This window comes from Trichechus manatus, unplaced genomic scaffold, assembly GCF_000243295.1.
Source record: "Trichechus manatus latirostris isolate Lorelei unplaced genomic scaffold, TriManLat1.0 scaffold00051, whole genome shotgun sequence".
NCBI lineage: Eukaryota > Metazoa > Chordata > Mammalia > Sirenia > Trichechidae > Trichechus > Trichechus manatus.
The window spans coordinates 6,510,064-6,525,018 of NW_004443987.1; the positions used below are offsets into that span (position 1 = coordinate 6,510,064).

General features: G+C 35.0%; 1 protein-coding gene across 3 annotated transcripts in view; it reads right to left on the minus strand.

Moving 5' to 3' along the window:
- Positions 1–14,955, minus strand: part of DIAPH2 (diaphanous related formin 2) — a 1,008,160-nt gene that overhangs the window by 939,294 nt on the left and 53,911 nt on the right. For 2 of the 3 annotated variants that reach the window (XM_004377544.2, XM_023732385.1), the window contains exons 2-3: positions 10,427–10,459; positions 7,362–7,538 (exon numbers count right to left, since the gene is read on the minus strand). In XM_004377544.2, the coding sequence (XP_004377601.1) occupies positions 7,362–7,538; positions 10,427–10,459 (210 nt within the window). The remainder of the gene's footprint in view (positions 1–7,361; positions 7,539–10,426; positions 10,460–14,955) is intronic. The other variant, XM_023732386.1, reaches the window with a different exon arrangement.

Consider the following 14,955-nt stretch of genomic DNA (forward strand, 5'->3'; position numbering starts at 1 on the left):
CCATCGAGTCTAGTGTGACTCATAGAAACCATAAAGCATGGGGTAGAACTGACCAATAGGGTTTCCAAGGCTGTAATCTTTACAGAAGCAGACTGTCACATCTTTCTCCACATATAACCATACTATGATTAAATTATGCCAAAAATGTGAAATATATTAATATAAATTTGCTGAATAGAAACAAAGTGCAAAACATCACATTTGCATGTATAATCATATATCAAAAGTTGCCTTTAATAAATGAGATTGAAATGAAGTGTGCCTAGAAATTCATTATAAATCCCTAGCCTCATCTTTTGCATAAGACAAAACTATTTAATTATCTATATTAGAACACAGTCCTTATTGACATATCTATATGAATTCAATGTTACCAATTAGTAAACTGGACCTCGATTCAATAGATACTTGTGCTAGCTAATATAAATCAAAATCCAACTTGAACGTCCAAGAAGTTTCCATGTTTATTTTTTAAGTTTAAAATGGAAACTCTCTTATCCTCCTTCAAGAACAGAGAGAGAGAGAACAACTGCATACTAAAGAGCAATAATATTCAAAAGGAAATGCAAGAGTCCACATGCATTCCTCTCCTTGCTCCAATTACATTAACTCTGTTTGGATAAAAAAAACAAGTTATCACTATGAAACATTTAATAGTCCCTAAGCAGTATATTCAATGTGGGAGGAGCAGGAGTCTTGAAGAGCAACTATAATTTACCCCACACAGTTAATTATAAAAATTACAGGAAAAGAACAAGATATTTTTAAATCTTAAAAGTTTCAATAAAACAATCACTTCCCAATTTTCAATTACTAGTTTGTGACTATACAAAATTCAGTTCTACAAACTATGGAAGACACACTGATAATAAAGAGCTTGAGCTCTATAAAATAAACAGTCATCTAATTCAAATTTGGAGCTTTAAATCTATCAGGAATAACCACTGATACCATTACCCAGAAGATCCATCTATAATAATTTCATTGAATATCTACAACAGAAAAGTGATGTACCAGAGCACAGAATAGACGTCAGAGTCAATGGAACATTCCTGTTGCCATCAAGTCGATTCCGACTCATAGCAACCCTATAGGACAGAGTAGAACTGCCCCCCAGGGTTCCCAAGGAGCACCTAGTAGATTCAAACTGCCAACCTTTTGGTTAGCAGCCATAGATGTTAAACACTACGCCACCAGGGTTAACCTGCTAATACACTAGTAAGCAAAACTTAACCACTCAGATATTTCAATTAACTGGACTTGTTTCAGGATTTTACTTACCTATAAAAAGTCAAGTGCTTTTTAAAATGAGTTATTAGCAATTAAATAAAACAGCTAATACTTAACAAAATATCCTGAGGTAATTTTAGATTTAGCCCAATATTCCCTATTATCTACATCTACAAGTCTGTAAAATAACTGCTGTTTATAGATGTGATCCTCAGGCATAACAAAAGTTTCAATTATCAGAGTAAGAGAGTAGGGATTGTACTGAATATTGTCTTTAATTATTAAAGTTTTTCACCAAAAGTTTCACCAAAATATATCATTACCCAGAAATTCCAAATAACAAATAGGATTAGCAATTTCAAGGTAATTTATTTCTTATCAAGCCTCTCACATGCTATTATTATGTATCGTTATGTTGTTAGGTGCCGTCCAGTCGATTCTGACTCATAGCGACCCTATATGCAACAGAATAAAACACTGCCTGGTCCCGTGCCATCCTCACAATCGTTGCTATGTTTGAGCCCACTGTTGCAGCCACTGTGTCTACTATACACATTACTGTGCATAATGTTGTACTATTTTATGCAATTATTTAAAACATTCTATTCCTCAGGGTGTTATCCTAAAACACATATACAGTGTTTAGGCCGAATGGTATAAAACATTTAGTAGTTATTTAAAGTCTAAAAAAGCCAATCAACAGGAACATCACAATAAAGGGTAATATCAAGAGAACAAGATTGAAATAACAACCATCAAGTAGGATAAGAACATCTTTTACATTATTTGTACAGGGAAGGACACTTTAGGAGTGAAATAAAACAGGGAAATTTCCTATCTGGAAATCTACTTCTGTGTTTTAAAAGAATGACTTAAGTACCTTCTCCCAATCAACTGTAATAATGACATTTTAACCGTTTTCCATTACTAAATTGTTAGCCCCTTTCTTTTCAATTTATGCTCTATAAAAAGCTATTATGGACAGTTTTCCATCATCAGTGGGAAATAATCAATCCCACGCTGGCATTACCTACTACAACACACCTCTGAGTTGCCTTTTACTTCCAGTCAGTATGTGTGCAAGGAAAATTTAGTAATTTTATATTTACCTTAAATGAAACACTATTAGATATAGATGTTACCAAAATGCCACACTTTTAAGATTTTCATGTACTTAAGTTTAAGTTCCAGCTTAGCAAATTACTGAATTAAGTTACCTAACCTGCCTCTAAGCCTCAATTTCCTTATCTGTAATAATGCTGCCTACTTTGTGGTACTGTCATAAGAATCAACTGAAAACAATACATGTAAACTGTTTAGTGGTATGCATGGCCTGTAAGTGCACAGTAAGTGAAAGCTATGATTATTAACAAAAATAAATTGTTCACTGTAAACTGATTACAGTCAAACCAAAGATAATACAGAAAACACATAATGTTCAAGGTAAAAGTGGACTTCTCTCAAAGAAGAGATTGTTCTTTTTTTAAAAAAAAATCTTATTAATTTTTTGGTTGTTACTTTTAACTAATTCATATTTCTCTCTGATTTCCCATTCCAAAATTCCCATGGAAGGAAAGATTCCCATTAGGGAAAACGTGGCATCAAGTTGTATATATACATATTTTAAATCACATTTATTAGTCAAACAAGCAAATCTTTTAAAACTATAACAAATTCAGAGAGGAAAATAATAATTTTCTGATGAAACATTAAAATATTCAAACAAGACAGAAATGTACAAAAATTGAAAATGTTGTAAAAAAATTGAAAAGAAAACCACCAAGAATACTTTTTCCTTAGGGCTACATTTACATAAAACTCACATGAAGTTGAAGCAGAGTGAGCAAGGGGAGAAGGTAGTAGAAGAGAGGGGTAGCTCATACAGGGCCTTATAGGCCATTGTAAGTATATCAACTTTTTTACTGAGTGTAATGGGAAGCCATTGTAGGAATCTGAGGAGATAAATGACATGATAATTGTTCAGGTTTTCTTTTGTGTTGATACTATACTATAGTGGTAGTGGGTGAGAGTTCAACCAATGTGGTACCAATGGAGGTAGTGAGAAATGGTCAGATGTCATAAGTACCTTACTCTGAAGGCAAAGCTAATGGGATTTCCTAATGTATAAAATGTGGGAAGTGAGAAAGACTAGTCAAGTACAATTCTAAGGTGTTTGGTCTGAGTAACTGGTAAGATGAAGATGCCAACAAATTAGAAGGGTGGACTTGTAGGGGAATATCAGTAGTTCAGTTTTGCATATGTTACTTTTGAGTGGTTTATTAGACATCCAAAGGTCCCTGGGTGACACAAACAGTTTACGCTTTTCTACTAGCCAAAAGGTTGGCAGTTTGATCCCACCCAGCAGCACCACAGAAGAAAGGCCTGGCAATCTGCTTCTGTAAAGACTGCAGCCAAGAAAAACCTATGGCACTCAGTCCTACTCTGTAACACATGGGATCATGATGAGTCACAATCGACTTGATGGCAATGGGTTGGGTTTTTCAGTTGGACATTCAAGGAAAGATGTCCGTTACAGAGTTGGTTATATGAGTCTGGAGTTCAGGCATGAGGATGAAGCTAGAGATAAATTTCAGAACTGTGAGCATACAAATGGATTTTAAAGCCATAGGACTAGATGCAATCACCAAAGAAAGTAGTGTAGACAGAAACGAGAAGATGTCCAAGGACTGATCCCTGGGCCACTGCAACATTTAGAGGTTGGGGACACAAGAAGGAATCAGCAAAGAAAACTGAAGAGGAACAGCCTGAGAGGTAGAAGGAAAACCAGATGAATGTTGAGAAGAAGGAAAAAAAAGTGTTACAAATTAGAGAGAATGATCAACTGCATTAAATGTTGCTGATAGGCCAATTAAGATGAGAACTGAGAACTGGGATTTAGCAGCATGAAGATATTTGGCAACATGGATGAAAGCAGTTTTGATGAAATGGTGGGATGTAAGCCTGGCTAGAGAGAGTTTAAGAGAGAAAGTGAGAGGAGAGGAATGTATAAGAAGCAGTAAATATAAACAAATTATTTCAAGATGTTTTTCTTCAAAGGAAAGCAAACAAAGGGACTGCTAGCTGGCAAGGGAGATAGGGTGAAGAGAGATTTTTGTAAAATGGCACATCATGTCTGTATGCTGCTGGGAATAGTAGGTGAGAAGGAAGAAAAGTATTGGAGCAATGTCCTTTGAGAGGTGGAAAGGGGTGGGATCTTGCACATAAGTGGAAAGATAGGAACATGAAAAGTTCATATATGCTAACAGGTGGCAAGACAGAAGATGTGAGCATAGATACTAAAAGGTAGGTAGATATGGTGGTAGGAGTTTTTGAAAGTTCTCTTCTAATTCCGCAGTCTACTCATTCAATTAAATGGCAAGTTATCAACCGAGAATAAAGATGAGTAAGAGTTTTGAGCTTTGAGCAGCAAAGGAAAGGTATGAAATAGTCATCTAGGAGCAGAGTTGAGGGAACGGACTAGGGGCATACAAAATGACTGTCTGGAAACATAAAGGCCCACTTGGGGCTTTGGAAAATTAAGCTTAAAAATAATTAATAGAGCAACACTGGATTAGAACAGGCAAGACCAGAGGATGGGAGGAAGACTAGGTTTGAAGACTGTTTTAATAGTCTACAAGAAACAACTAGAGAGGAATATTGTCTAAATTAGGGCAAGAGCAGTTGGAGGACAACTGAGGACACAGATGCAAGAGTCATTACAAAAGCAGAACAAATGGGATTTGGCAAGCAATTAGATAAGGAAGTGAGGGAAAAAATGAATGGAGTGGAAGACAGCCCCGAAGTACTGAGCTTAAGCAAAATGGAGTATGGCAACTTCACTGATGAGCTCAGAGAAGTATTTATGCTGTGACAAATAGCAACCAAACTGGTCATCAGATTAAAACAGTCAGTGTAATTTTTCTGCAAAGAAAAAATATGGCGATAAAAAGGGTTAATAACGTCAAAGAATGTTTCTGTTATTGTTGGCATTGTTTTGGGAGTTTAAGCTAAGAGGGGCAACAGGGTTGTAGGCTGCCTGGCAATAGGTGATTGGGAAATATTGGCAATGAAAGAAACAACAGGGATTTCTTTGATAAAGTGAAAGAAATGGAACAAACATTTATAAAACTGTTTATATAGAAAGCTTATATGTCAAGCACTATTTTAGGAATATTTATCTCCTTTAATCCTAAAAAAAAAACCATGAGGTAGATACACTTATACCTTTACCACATTAAGGAAAATAAAGGGACGTGATTAACGGCAGAGCCAGAAGTCAAACCTGTCTACCAATACATAATATATATGCTCTGTAGAATTAAGGGTCTGGGAGAGGTAAAATAGGTGGTTTAGCTTCCAAGGAGAATTTCAGATTTAAATGTCTTAGAGGGTGAATCATTTCAAATGATGACACAGTCCAAAGTATAGTCACACATGTAAGTAGTTACTATGGATTGAATTGTGTCCTCCAAAAAGATATGTTGAAGTCCTAACCCTTAGTACTTGCATCAATGTTACCATGTTTGGAAATGGGGTCTTTGAAGATGTTATCAGTTAACATAAGGTCGTACTAGAGCAGGGTGCGTCCTAATCCAATATGAGTGGCAGCCTTAAAAAAGAAGACACAGAGACACCCACAAAAGGAAGACAGCCATGTGAAGACCAAGGCAGAGATGGAGTAATGCTGTAGTGCAAGCCAAGGAACGCCTTGGCTACCAGAAGCTGGGAGAGACAAGAAAGGATCTTCCTCTAGAGCCTTCGGAGAGAACATGGCCCTGCTTAAACCCTGAATTTGGACTTATGGCCTACGGACCTGTGAAACAATACGTTTCTGTCATTTTAAGCCACCCATTTTGTGGTACTTTATTACAGCAGCTCCTATATCTATTTAAAATATCTATATCTCTGTATCTATCTAAAAATATACAGAGGTCAGAGTTTAGGAAATCCAGAAACTTCGAGTAAAAAATAATTGAAGAGGTTATCAACGTAACAGTTTAAATCACCAAAATGAGTAACAAGGGAAAAGGTGAAAAAAAAATTATAAGCAGGTGCTATTATCATCAAGGAAGGTCAGCAGATAACAAAGAAAAGGTGGCTGAAAGATGGTTCAAAGAAGATGGCATTGAAGGAGCAGTGGGAAAAAGAGTATACCACAGGACAAGGAAGAAGGGCTGTAGCTAGATAGAAAGATTCATAGACAAGTTCAAAGATAATGAGAATTTGTTTGTATTCATTCAAAAACTTTCAAGGAATATTTATTGACAGCCTAGTAACTCTTCTCAGCACAGTAGGGAGAGAGTGAGGGTGGTGAGAGGTGTAATGATAAGAGTAGAAGGGTCTAGATTTCAGTAATTCTTAACCTTTTATTTTGGTGTGGGTGAAGGGATCACTAAAGCCCCTGTGGACTCTGACTCCAGATAAATAGAGACAAATAGACATCCACAAAAATTTTTACAATAAGTAGGACAGAATTTTAAATGAACGAATCATGAATCAGGCTCTCCAGGTCTTCTCTCGTCAAGCATGCCAATGTAATATGGCCCAATGCCTCACGTCAACCTCCTAACACAAACTGCAGAATACTCAAAATATTATATTTACTACCTAATCTAAGAAATAACCCAGACCACAAGCTATAAAATATAGGAAACATGCTAGAAAATGTAAGTTGTATGACTGTTGACAATAGAACAAACTTGGATGAATTCATTTCTCTGTCCCTTCTACTATTTCTTATACATGCTCTCGCAACTCTATTTCACACACCAAACAAGATACCTTTTGCTGTTTTCACCAAAGTAGAATTAGGTTTGTTTTGCTATATATAAACAGACACACAAATTCATTAATTAAAAATTTGATTTAATGTGCCAGAGACTAATAAATGCTAGAGAACAAATATAAGTCAGCCCCTGCATCTAGGAGTACATAGTAGAAGAGAAAGACAGGTAAGATGCCTTGGCTCTAAAAACAGATACTTTTGAAAATAGTTCTGTTGGATCAACAAGTTTCTGGTCTCTGCTTTAAGTGATATAAACACAGTCCATACAAATACACCTACTTAAAACCTATTGCTATTCAGGGCGCACACATTTTTAAATTACAACAAAATTAGGGGTCTAACTTACCATCATTTTTTCAAAGAGATCCAGTACTTCCTTTTCTGACAAATTCAAAGATCGTTCATCATATAATGGCTGAGCTGCTGGAAACTCACTCATCGCAACTTGAGAATCAATAGGATGTTGAATAAGAGGTTTTTCTTTTTTGACAGTAGATTTTCTAAAACTTGTAATTCGGTCACGCTGCAAACAGAAAAAAATAAAAAGCCCTAAGAAAGAGATCAAGAACCATGACATGAAGAATTGAAACAACAAAATGGCACTTAGTATAATACATATCATTATCGTCTTTTGACAAAATGTTATTTTAAGCAGCAAGCTCCAGTTAGAGATTGTACTATTTTGAAACCTTAAAGTAATTCTTCAGCCTCAGAAGTTGAGGAGGAGAAAAGTATTCCTCAAAAGTAAAACTTTGTCCCTTGTCATTCTTATTTTACACAATAAGTAGGTGAAAAAAGTCTTAGATCAAAGTCCCTTGGTTGTCTGAGGGAGAATGTGTCTTTGGTGGCAACTTTAGAACTATGAGAAAGAGAAAGAAAATGAAAAGAGCTTCTGACACCCAGTTCTAAGTGGAAATTACGGTAATGTTTCTCTTCTTCAAAGTGGCAAACATTGTGACAAATATCTAGGAATAATTTCTCAGTGTAGCAGTATAGTGGTTAAGACCATGGACTTTGAAGCCAGACTACCTGGACTTGAATCTAAGCTTTGCCATTTACAAGGATCCCTAGTGGCGCATGGTGAAAGCACCTGGCTGCTTGAACCCAAAGGTTGGCGGTTTGAACCCACCAACCACTCTGCGGGAGTAAGATGTGGTAGTCTGCTTCCGTAAAGATTACAACCTTGGAAATCCTATGGAGCAGTTCTACTCTGTCATATAGGGTCACTATAAGTTGGACTCCACAGAAATGTTTTTGTTTTTTGCCATTTACTAGCAGAGTAACCCTCTGCAAGTTACTTAGTCTCTCTATACCTGTATCCTCATCTTTAAAATGGGGATAACGGTACTACCTACACCATAGGGTTATTGTGAGGTTTAAATAAGTTAAGATGTTTAGTATGCCTAAAAAAGAAAAAGAAAAAAAAAAAAAGACTAAACCCGCTGCCGCCAAGTCGAGTCCAACTCATAGCGACCCTATAGGACAGAGTAGAACTGCCCCATAGAGTTTCCAAGGAGGACTTGGTGGATTCAAACTGACAACCTTTTTCTGGTTAGCATACGTAGCTCTTAACTACTACACCACCAGGGTAGCTGCTAATTATTGTTACTACTACTACTATTATTATTATTTTTCTTTGCCCCTAAGCTTTTCTCCCCTAAAAAAGAGACCAACAAGGAAGAAAAACAAAAATAAAACACTACCTTTCCATTAACTGGAAATATAAATAGGAGTATCTTATTCCTACAAATACTATTATGAAGAACTAGCTATTTTATGGATATTGACTTAGAGCCATGTACAATCTCTAATGATTAGCGTGCTATTTCACATAAAATTTAACAACTTTGTCTGCATGTAAACAAGGCATTCTGTTTTAAACCACAAAATAACAGATGCAAAAAATTAGTAATGTACATAAAACTGAATGCAGCTCAGTTTTATTCTGGTTTCTGTTAAGAAGCACATGCATACCTTCAGCTCACATTAAAAAAGCAGACATGTTAAATATGAGGACAATGTATCTTCACAACCATGGTATCAGAAATCTCATAAATTACTTTGACATTACAAAAAGCATCACACAAATGATTGTCACAGCTTATACAAAATTATGTTGACCCTCATTAACACACCTTGTACTTTATTGATTCAAGGAACATTTTTTTTTTTTTTTCATTAAAAGGTGTACTTTGAAAGAAATTTGAACAGTTTTAAGCAGCTTATTTAGGATTACAAAAACGATTTGAGTACATGGTTGCTCACAAAGAGACTATATAAACCATAACATTTTAGACCTGGAAAGACACCTGAGAAATCATCTAGAGCAACCCTTTCAATTCAAAGAAAAAGTGACACCTAAAGTCACAAGCCCCCAGTTTCTAGTCTAGTGTTCATATTAACTTAAGATTCAGTACTTCAAATCATCCTGAACTATTTTTTTCAAATTTTCTTTTAATTTTTTGAGGAAAATTAAGGTGCTTTAGATATGTAGAACATCTTTAAACAACTCAAGAAAAAGATTAAGTAATCCCAAATAAGCTGAGCACATATCAAACAGTTAAATTTTACTGAAAGATACGGTGGACATAAAAGCATTTAAATATGCAATCAACCATAAAATCAACATATCTCTTTTCCTTTCCCTTCACATCATTTAATGTTTACTTTCACAGTTCTAGTCATTTTACTGAGTAGGATTACTTACATATATATTTGATCTTTTGCTGTGTCCTTCATTTCTATCAAGAAAATTGGCTTTTGCCTTCAGCTGTATCTTGATAAGAAAATGAAGGTAAGCCACATACCTTCCTTCACCTCCTTAAAGCACTAATAATATTTACATTATTTGGAGATAGGTAACATCACAAAGAAAAAACTTACATTGCTTAAAATACCATTTAAATTTTTCTAGCAATAAAGTGGTGCGTTTAAATTTTGAGCCCATAACTTTTAATAAGTTTTACTATGAGAGACTCAGCTTGAAAATATTTAAGATTTTTAAATTTAATAGCACATATCTGATAGGAAGGAAACTTAATTCCCTTTCTATTTGCAATTAATTTCCTCCAATATTATACTTAACATATTCACAGTCAATTTATTTGACTATCAATAAAGGACATGCCTGTGTTTTCCAGAGTTAGATTTAGGTAGAGATTCTTTTTAAAAAATTGTTCAGCAAATGTATCAGGATAATATCAAAATTTTGTTGGGATCTCATATAATTGTTTATACTGATATTCAAAAACAAGAGAATTCACTCTAAAGACAATTCTTCCACTTTACTGTACTTTGTAAACATTCAAACATCTTATATCTTACATATAGCAATGCTTTAATGTCCACCTACTTTAATAAAAAGGCAACATGCATAAGTAATGCAATAACATGCTGCTAAGACCACCTTACCACATCATCTGCCAAAGTTTTTATTTGAATGTTCTATTAAAACCAAAAGGAAACAAAAAAAGAAACACCTGTCAGACAAGAAAAATTATTCATAGCTCAAACAAGAAAATAATAATTGATCCTCATTTTTTTTATTTTATCAACTATAAATAGTCAGGAGAATTAACAAGTTTGAATATATAAACATATACATTCTTTACAAAAGAAAAACTTTTTAAGGGTCAAAAAGGGAAAAAACATATAGCAAAGTCATAAACGCTTTCAAGTTTTTTCAAAGCTTTGGAATAAATAATCATGTTTTTAAGACACCTAAATTTTTTCAAAAAGACATGAACAATAAGAAAACTCACATTTAACAGTATTGAAATATCATGAAGCAGCTAGGTCTAAGAAGTCAGTGTTACAGCTGATGGATATTTAAATGACATCTTTTACAGTAGTCTAAATAAAATCAACTTGCTGATTTTTTTAATATATGCCGATTTCTCAAAAACTCCAACACAATTTTTGCATATGGTTGTCTACTTCTAATACCAAGAATCATTGGAAATGGTATATTCTAGTTAACAAAGACAGTGGTTAATAAAACCCAATATGTACCATATGTAGGCATCCTTATTTAATGAATTAGAGCGCAACAAAGCTGAAGTAGTACCTAACAATTTAGTAATCTTCCATGATTCAGAAGATATTTTAAGATCTTACAATAATATAATATCAGCATGAAGAGCAGTTATTATTTATATTATAAATATGTTGAAGTGTCAATTAAAAGATGTAATTAGGAAAGAACCAGATTTTAAAATATTGGCTATTAGGAATTGAATTTAACCCTTCTGCCACATGCTATACATGTATTTCTTTTAACAGAAGCTGACTAATGCTCTGTATTTTCATGCATGCTAAAAAATTCTAAGAAAAATATGGTCATTTCACTGGTGGGGAGAACTTCATTATGAATTTTAAGGAAATGAGAATTACTTTGTCTCAGAATCTCAGGAAACTGTTTTTAAATATTACCAACCAAATGCTGTTCAATATCATTGCTGCCTGGATCAGCTGGGGCAAACATACTATTATATGTATAGCTCTTTTTCTACTTTTAATCCATCAATTCCCTCAGTGATCTAAACTTCTGCATCTTTGTACTGTCTTCATTATATCCTGCTAACACAAACCCCAATCAATCTTTACTGCCCAGAAAAAAAGAAAAAAGAGCGGGGATTATTTATATCGAACTGAAGCCATTTTAAGAGAGATCAGTTCACTCTAGGGCTCTTTCTGCCAGGTATATTCTCTTTAATTTTCCCAGTGGGTTACAGAAGACTGTTGTATACACGATGATAAGCTTCATGATTTCCTGTAATGTAAAATCAGAATAAGCAATGGCAAAATATCAAAGTGCCTCAACTAACCCTGCTATCATCCAGAAATATACCTGTCTCACCTGTGTTATGATTTGAGCGAGATCATGCAGTTTTTCAAGCAACTCTTGCCTTCCCTTTCTTCCCATCTTTTAGGGTTAAAAACTCAAGATTGGAAACACAATTATATCTCCAAAAAAAGAATGTAGATTAAGAGAAAATATGATTTACTTTAGTCAAATTCTCTAACTTCAGATGCACGTATGTCTCGAATGTTTCAAATCTGTATTATAATTGAATATATGGTGGCAGTTTAATCATGGGAGACAGGCACAAGAAAAAAATATTGTTACCAATATTTCCAATTTGTTTTATGAGAAGAGATCGAGTCCTCTTCTCCTTCTCTCCCCACACCTCTTTTTTCAGAATTAATATACTTTTGGTCCAAATTAAATCACATAGTATGGAGTTATATACTACTAGAGCAGGATGAAATTAAAATTATGTGGTCAAAACCTCTCGTTTTACAAATAATGAAACTGGAGCCTAAAGAGGCTAAGTGACTTGCCCAAAGAACCTAGATCTAAAACACTGACTAACTCTTAGTCAAACATGGCTTTTACTGTTGGTACAGTCAAGCCCTAGGATATTAGGGTTGCTTACTGAATTGAAACAGTCCATGAAAATTTCAAAATCATAGATACTCCCCACTCCCATAGATTGCATTTCCCCTTAGCTAACTACCTTTTGCCACCATTACACAGCAAGTCAAGACCATATCATCTTAAAGACCATTCCTCTGGTACCCACAGTTGAATCCCCAGTGCATCTTACCCTTGTATGAAACTCGCTTTGACCAATATACTCCATGCTCTTTGAGTGGCTAATTAATTAGGTATTCACCACAAACAAACTACATACAAATTTAGATTCTTCAGTCTTTCATAGTTCTTAATTCTGTCTTAATAATGCCACAGTTCTAAGAGTCACAGCCCCTCCTCTCAGCTCTCTATGTGTGTGGTAGGAGGGGAAAAATGGGTATTCAATTAATAACCCAATGGGAACACTACATGAGCACAAAGGGGGCAAATTGTTGGCTCAGAGGGTCAGGAAAGACTTGCAAACAGAGGGTAACATGTATGTTCATGGTACCAGCCACATTCCATTTGTCTAGGTTTAAGACTTCCGTGTCACCTTAGTCTCCTCCCTCTTCTTGACATGCAGTGGTCAAGTCCCATGGTAATCTACCTGTACTTCCCTCTTCATTCCCTCACAAACCATGCCAGTTTGGGTTCTAATCACTGTTATCAGCCTTCTAATGGATATCATGGCTTCCATTCTCTCCATATTGCCAAAGTCATCTTCTTAAAGCAAAGCTCGGGTTCTAGCCACCATCACCTCTTGCCTAGATTCCTTTAATAACCTCCTAGCCTGTCTCCCTGCTTCCACCTGTTCTCTGCTAGAGTTAATTTTTAACATAGCAAGCAAAGTAATATTTTTTTAAACCAAAGTTAGATTCTGTCACTCCTCTGGCTCAAAACTTTCCTAGCACAAGTGAAAGTCCTTACAGTGGCCTACAGGGCCTTATTAATCTGCTCACTCCCCATATCCCTCTGACTTCATCTTCTACTGCACTCCACCTTCATCTACCCTGTTCCAGTCACAATGACCACCTCACGGCTCCTCAATAAGGCAATAAGTCACATGCACTTGCTTTTTTACCTGGAATGCTCTTTTCCAATATTCATATGACTCACTCCCTCTGCTACCCTCCTTTCAAGCTGGTTTTAAATATGACTTCCAATGTCCCAAGGCCAGATCTAGGTCAGACATCACTATCATAGTATTCTAAAGTAAAAATAGATACACAGAAAAGTTATAAGTCCTTTCAAGGTTTTTTCAAAGCTTTGGAATGAATAATCATGTGAGTGAGGCCTAACCTATCCATCCTACTTAAAACTGAAACATCAACTTCCTCCACGCACTCCTGCTTTATTCTGCCCTACTTGTCCTTTTTATCAACACTTTCTATCACTTTCTAACATAGTCTATAATTTTATTACAATGTTTTTATCTGTTTCTTCCACTAAAAATGGAATTTCATGAAGGCAGAGACTGTTGTCTGTTTGGTTCAGAGATGGACCCCTAATGCCTAGAGCATGGCTTGGGACATAGTAGAAGCTCAATAAAATGATGAACGAATGTCATACTATTGTTCATAAATATTCAGTGCCTCCTTATGATCTATAGAATAAAGACTAATATCCTTAATATGGCATTCAAGGCCCAACATGATTCATCCCCAAGCCACCTTTCTACTTCTTCCTTTATGACCAATGTGCTTCAAAAAACAAAAATTGAAATATTTTCCCCTATGTTTGCCCCATTATATCCCATATGGGCACCCATGGTTCCCTCTACCTGGAATGCCCATCTAACCAGATGTATTTCTATTTCTAGAGCTTCCCTTGAGTTTAAAGTTTAGTTATTCATAAACCAAATGTGGGTCCTTAGTCAAAAATAATACTGGAAAAGAACTGTGTTTTGTTTATTTTTTCTGAAAATAATTTTTCTTCCCCTAACAGGTATCTTCCAAAATGAAAGACTACCCCAAGGCACATAGGAAATTATACTCATGTAAAAAATTATCGCAATTACTTGTAATGGAGAACTGTAAAGAAAAACATTCTGGTTTCTTAATTTATAAGCTTCGTTCAACTACAGAGTGTATATCCTGTGTAAATGTGCACATTTGATCTAATGTGGGTATTTTCTCATAGGTTTCCCTGATATAAAAATCTGCTTTTATAAATACCTTCTCAACAACATTACTTTTTTACAACTGTTCAGAAGAAAGAGACAAATTTAAGTCAATTGAAAATGAAAATATTTAAACAGATATGAAGAGGCTGAGCTACACAGGAGGTTATTTTTGGCCACTGTACATTAAAATGCATTGAGATTATTATATAAATTATAATTCAATGATCTGCTGTACAAAATAAATTATTTCTACCACACAATTATCTTTATACATTAGCTAAAAATTAAAGGCACAAAAGAAGTTGAGAATAATAACAAAAAGAAAAACCAAACGGAAAAGTTCAGAGAACTTCAAAAAGCTGGGGTTTTTTTTTTTTTTTTTTTTTTTGGTTGTTGTTGTTT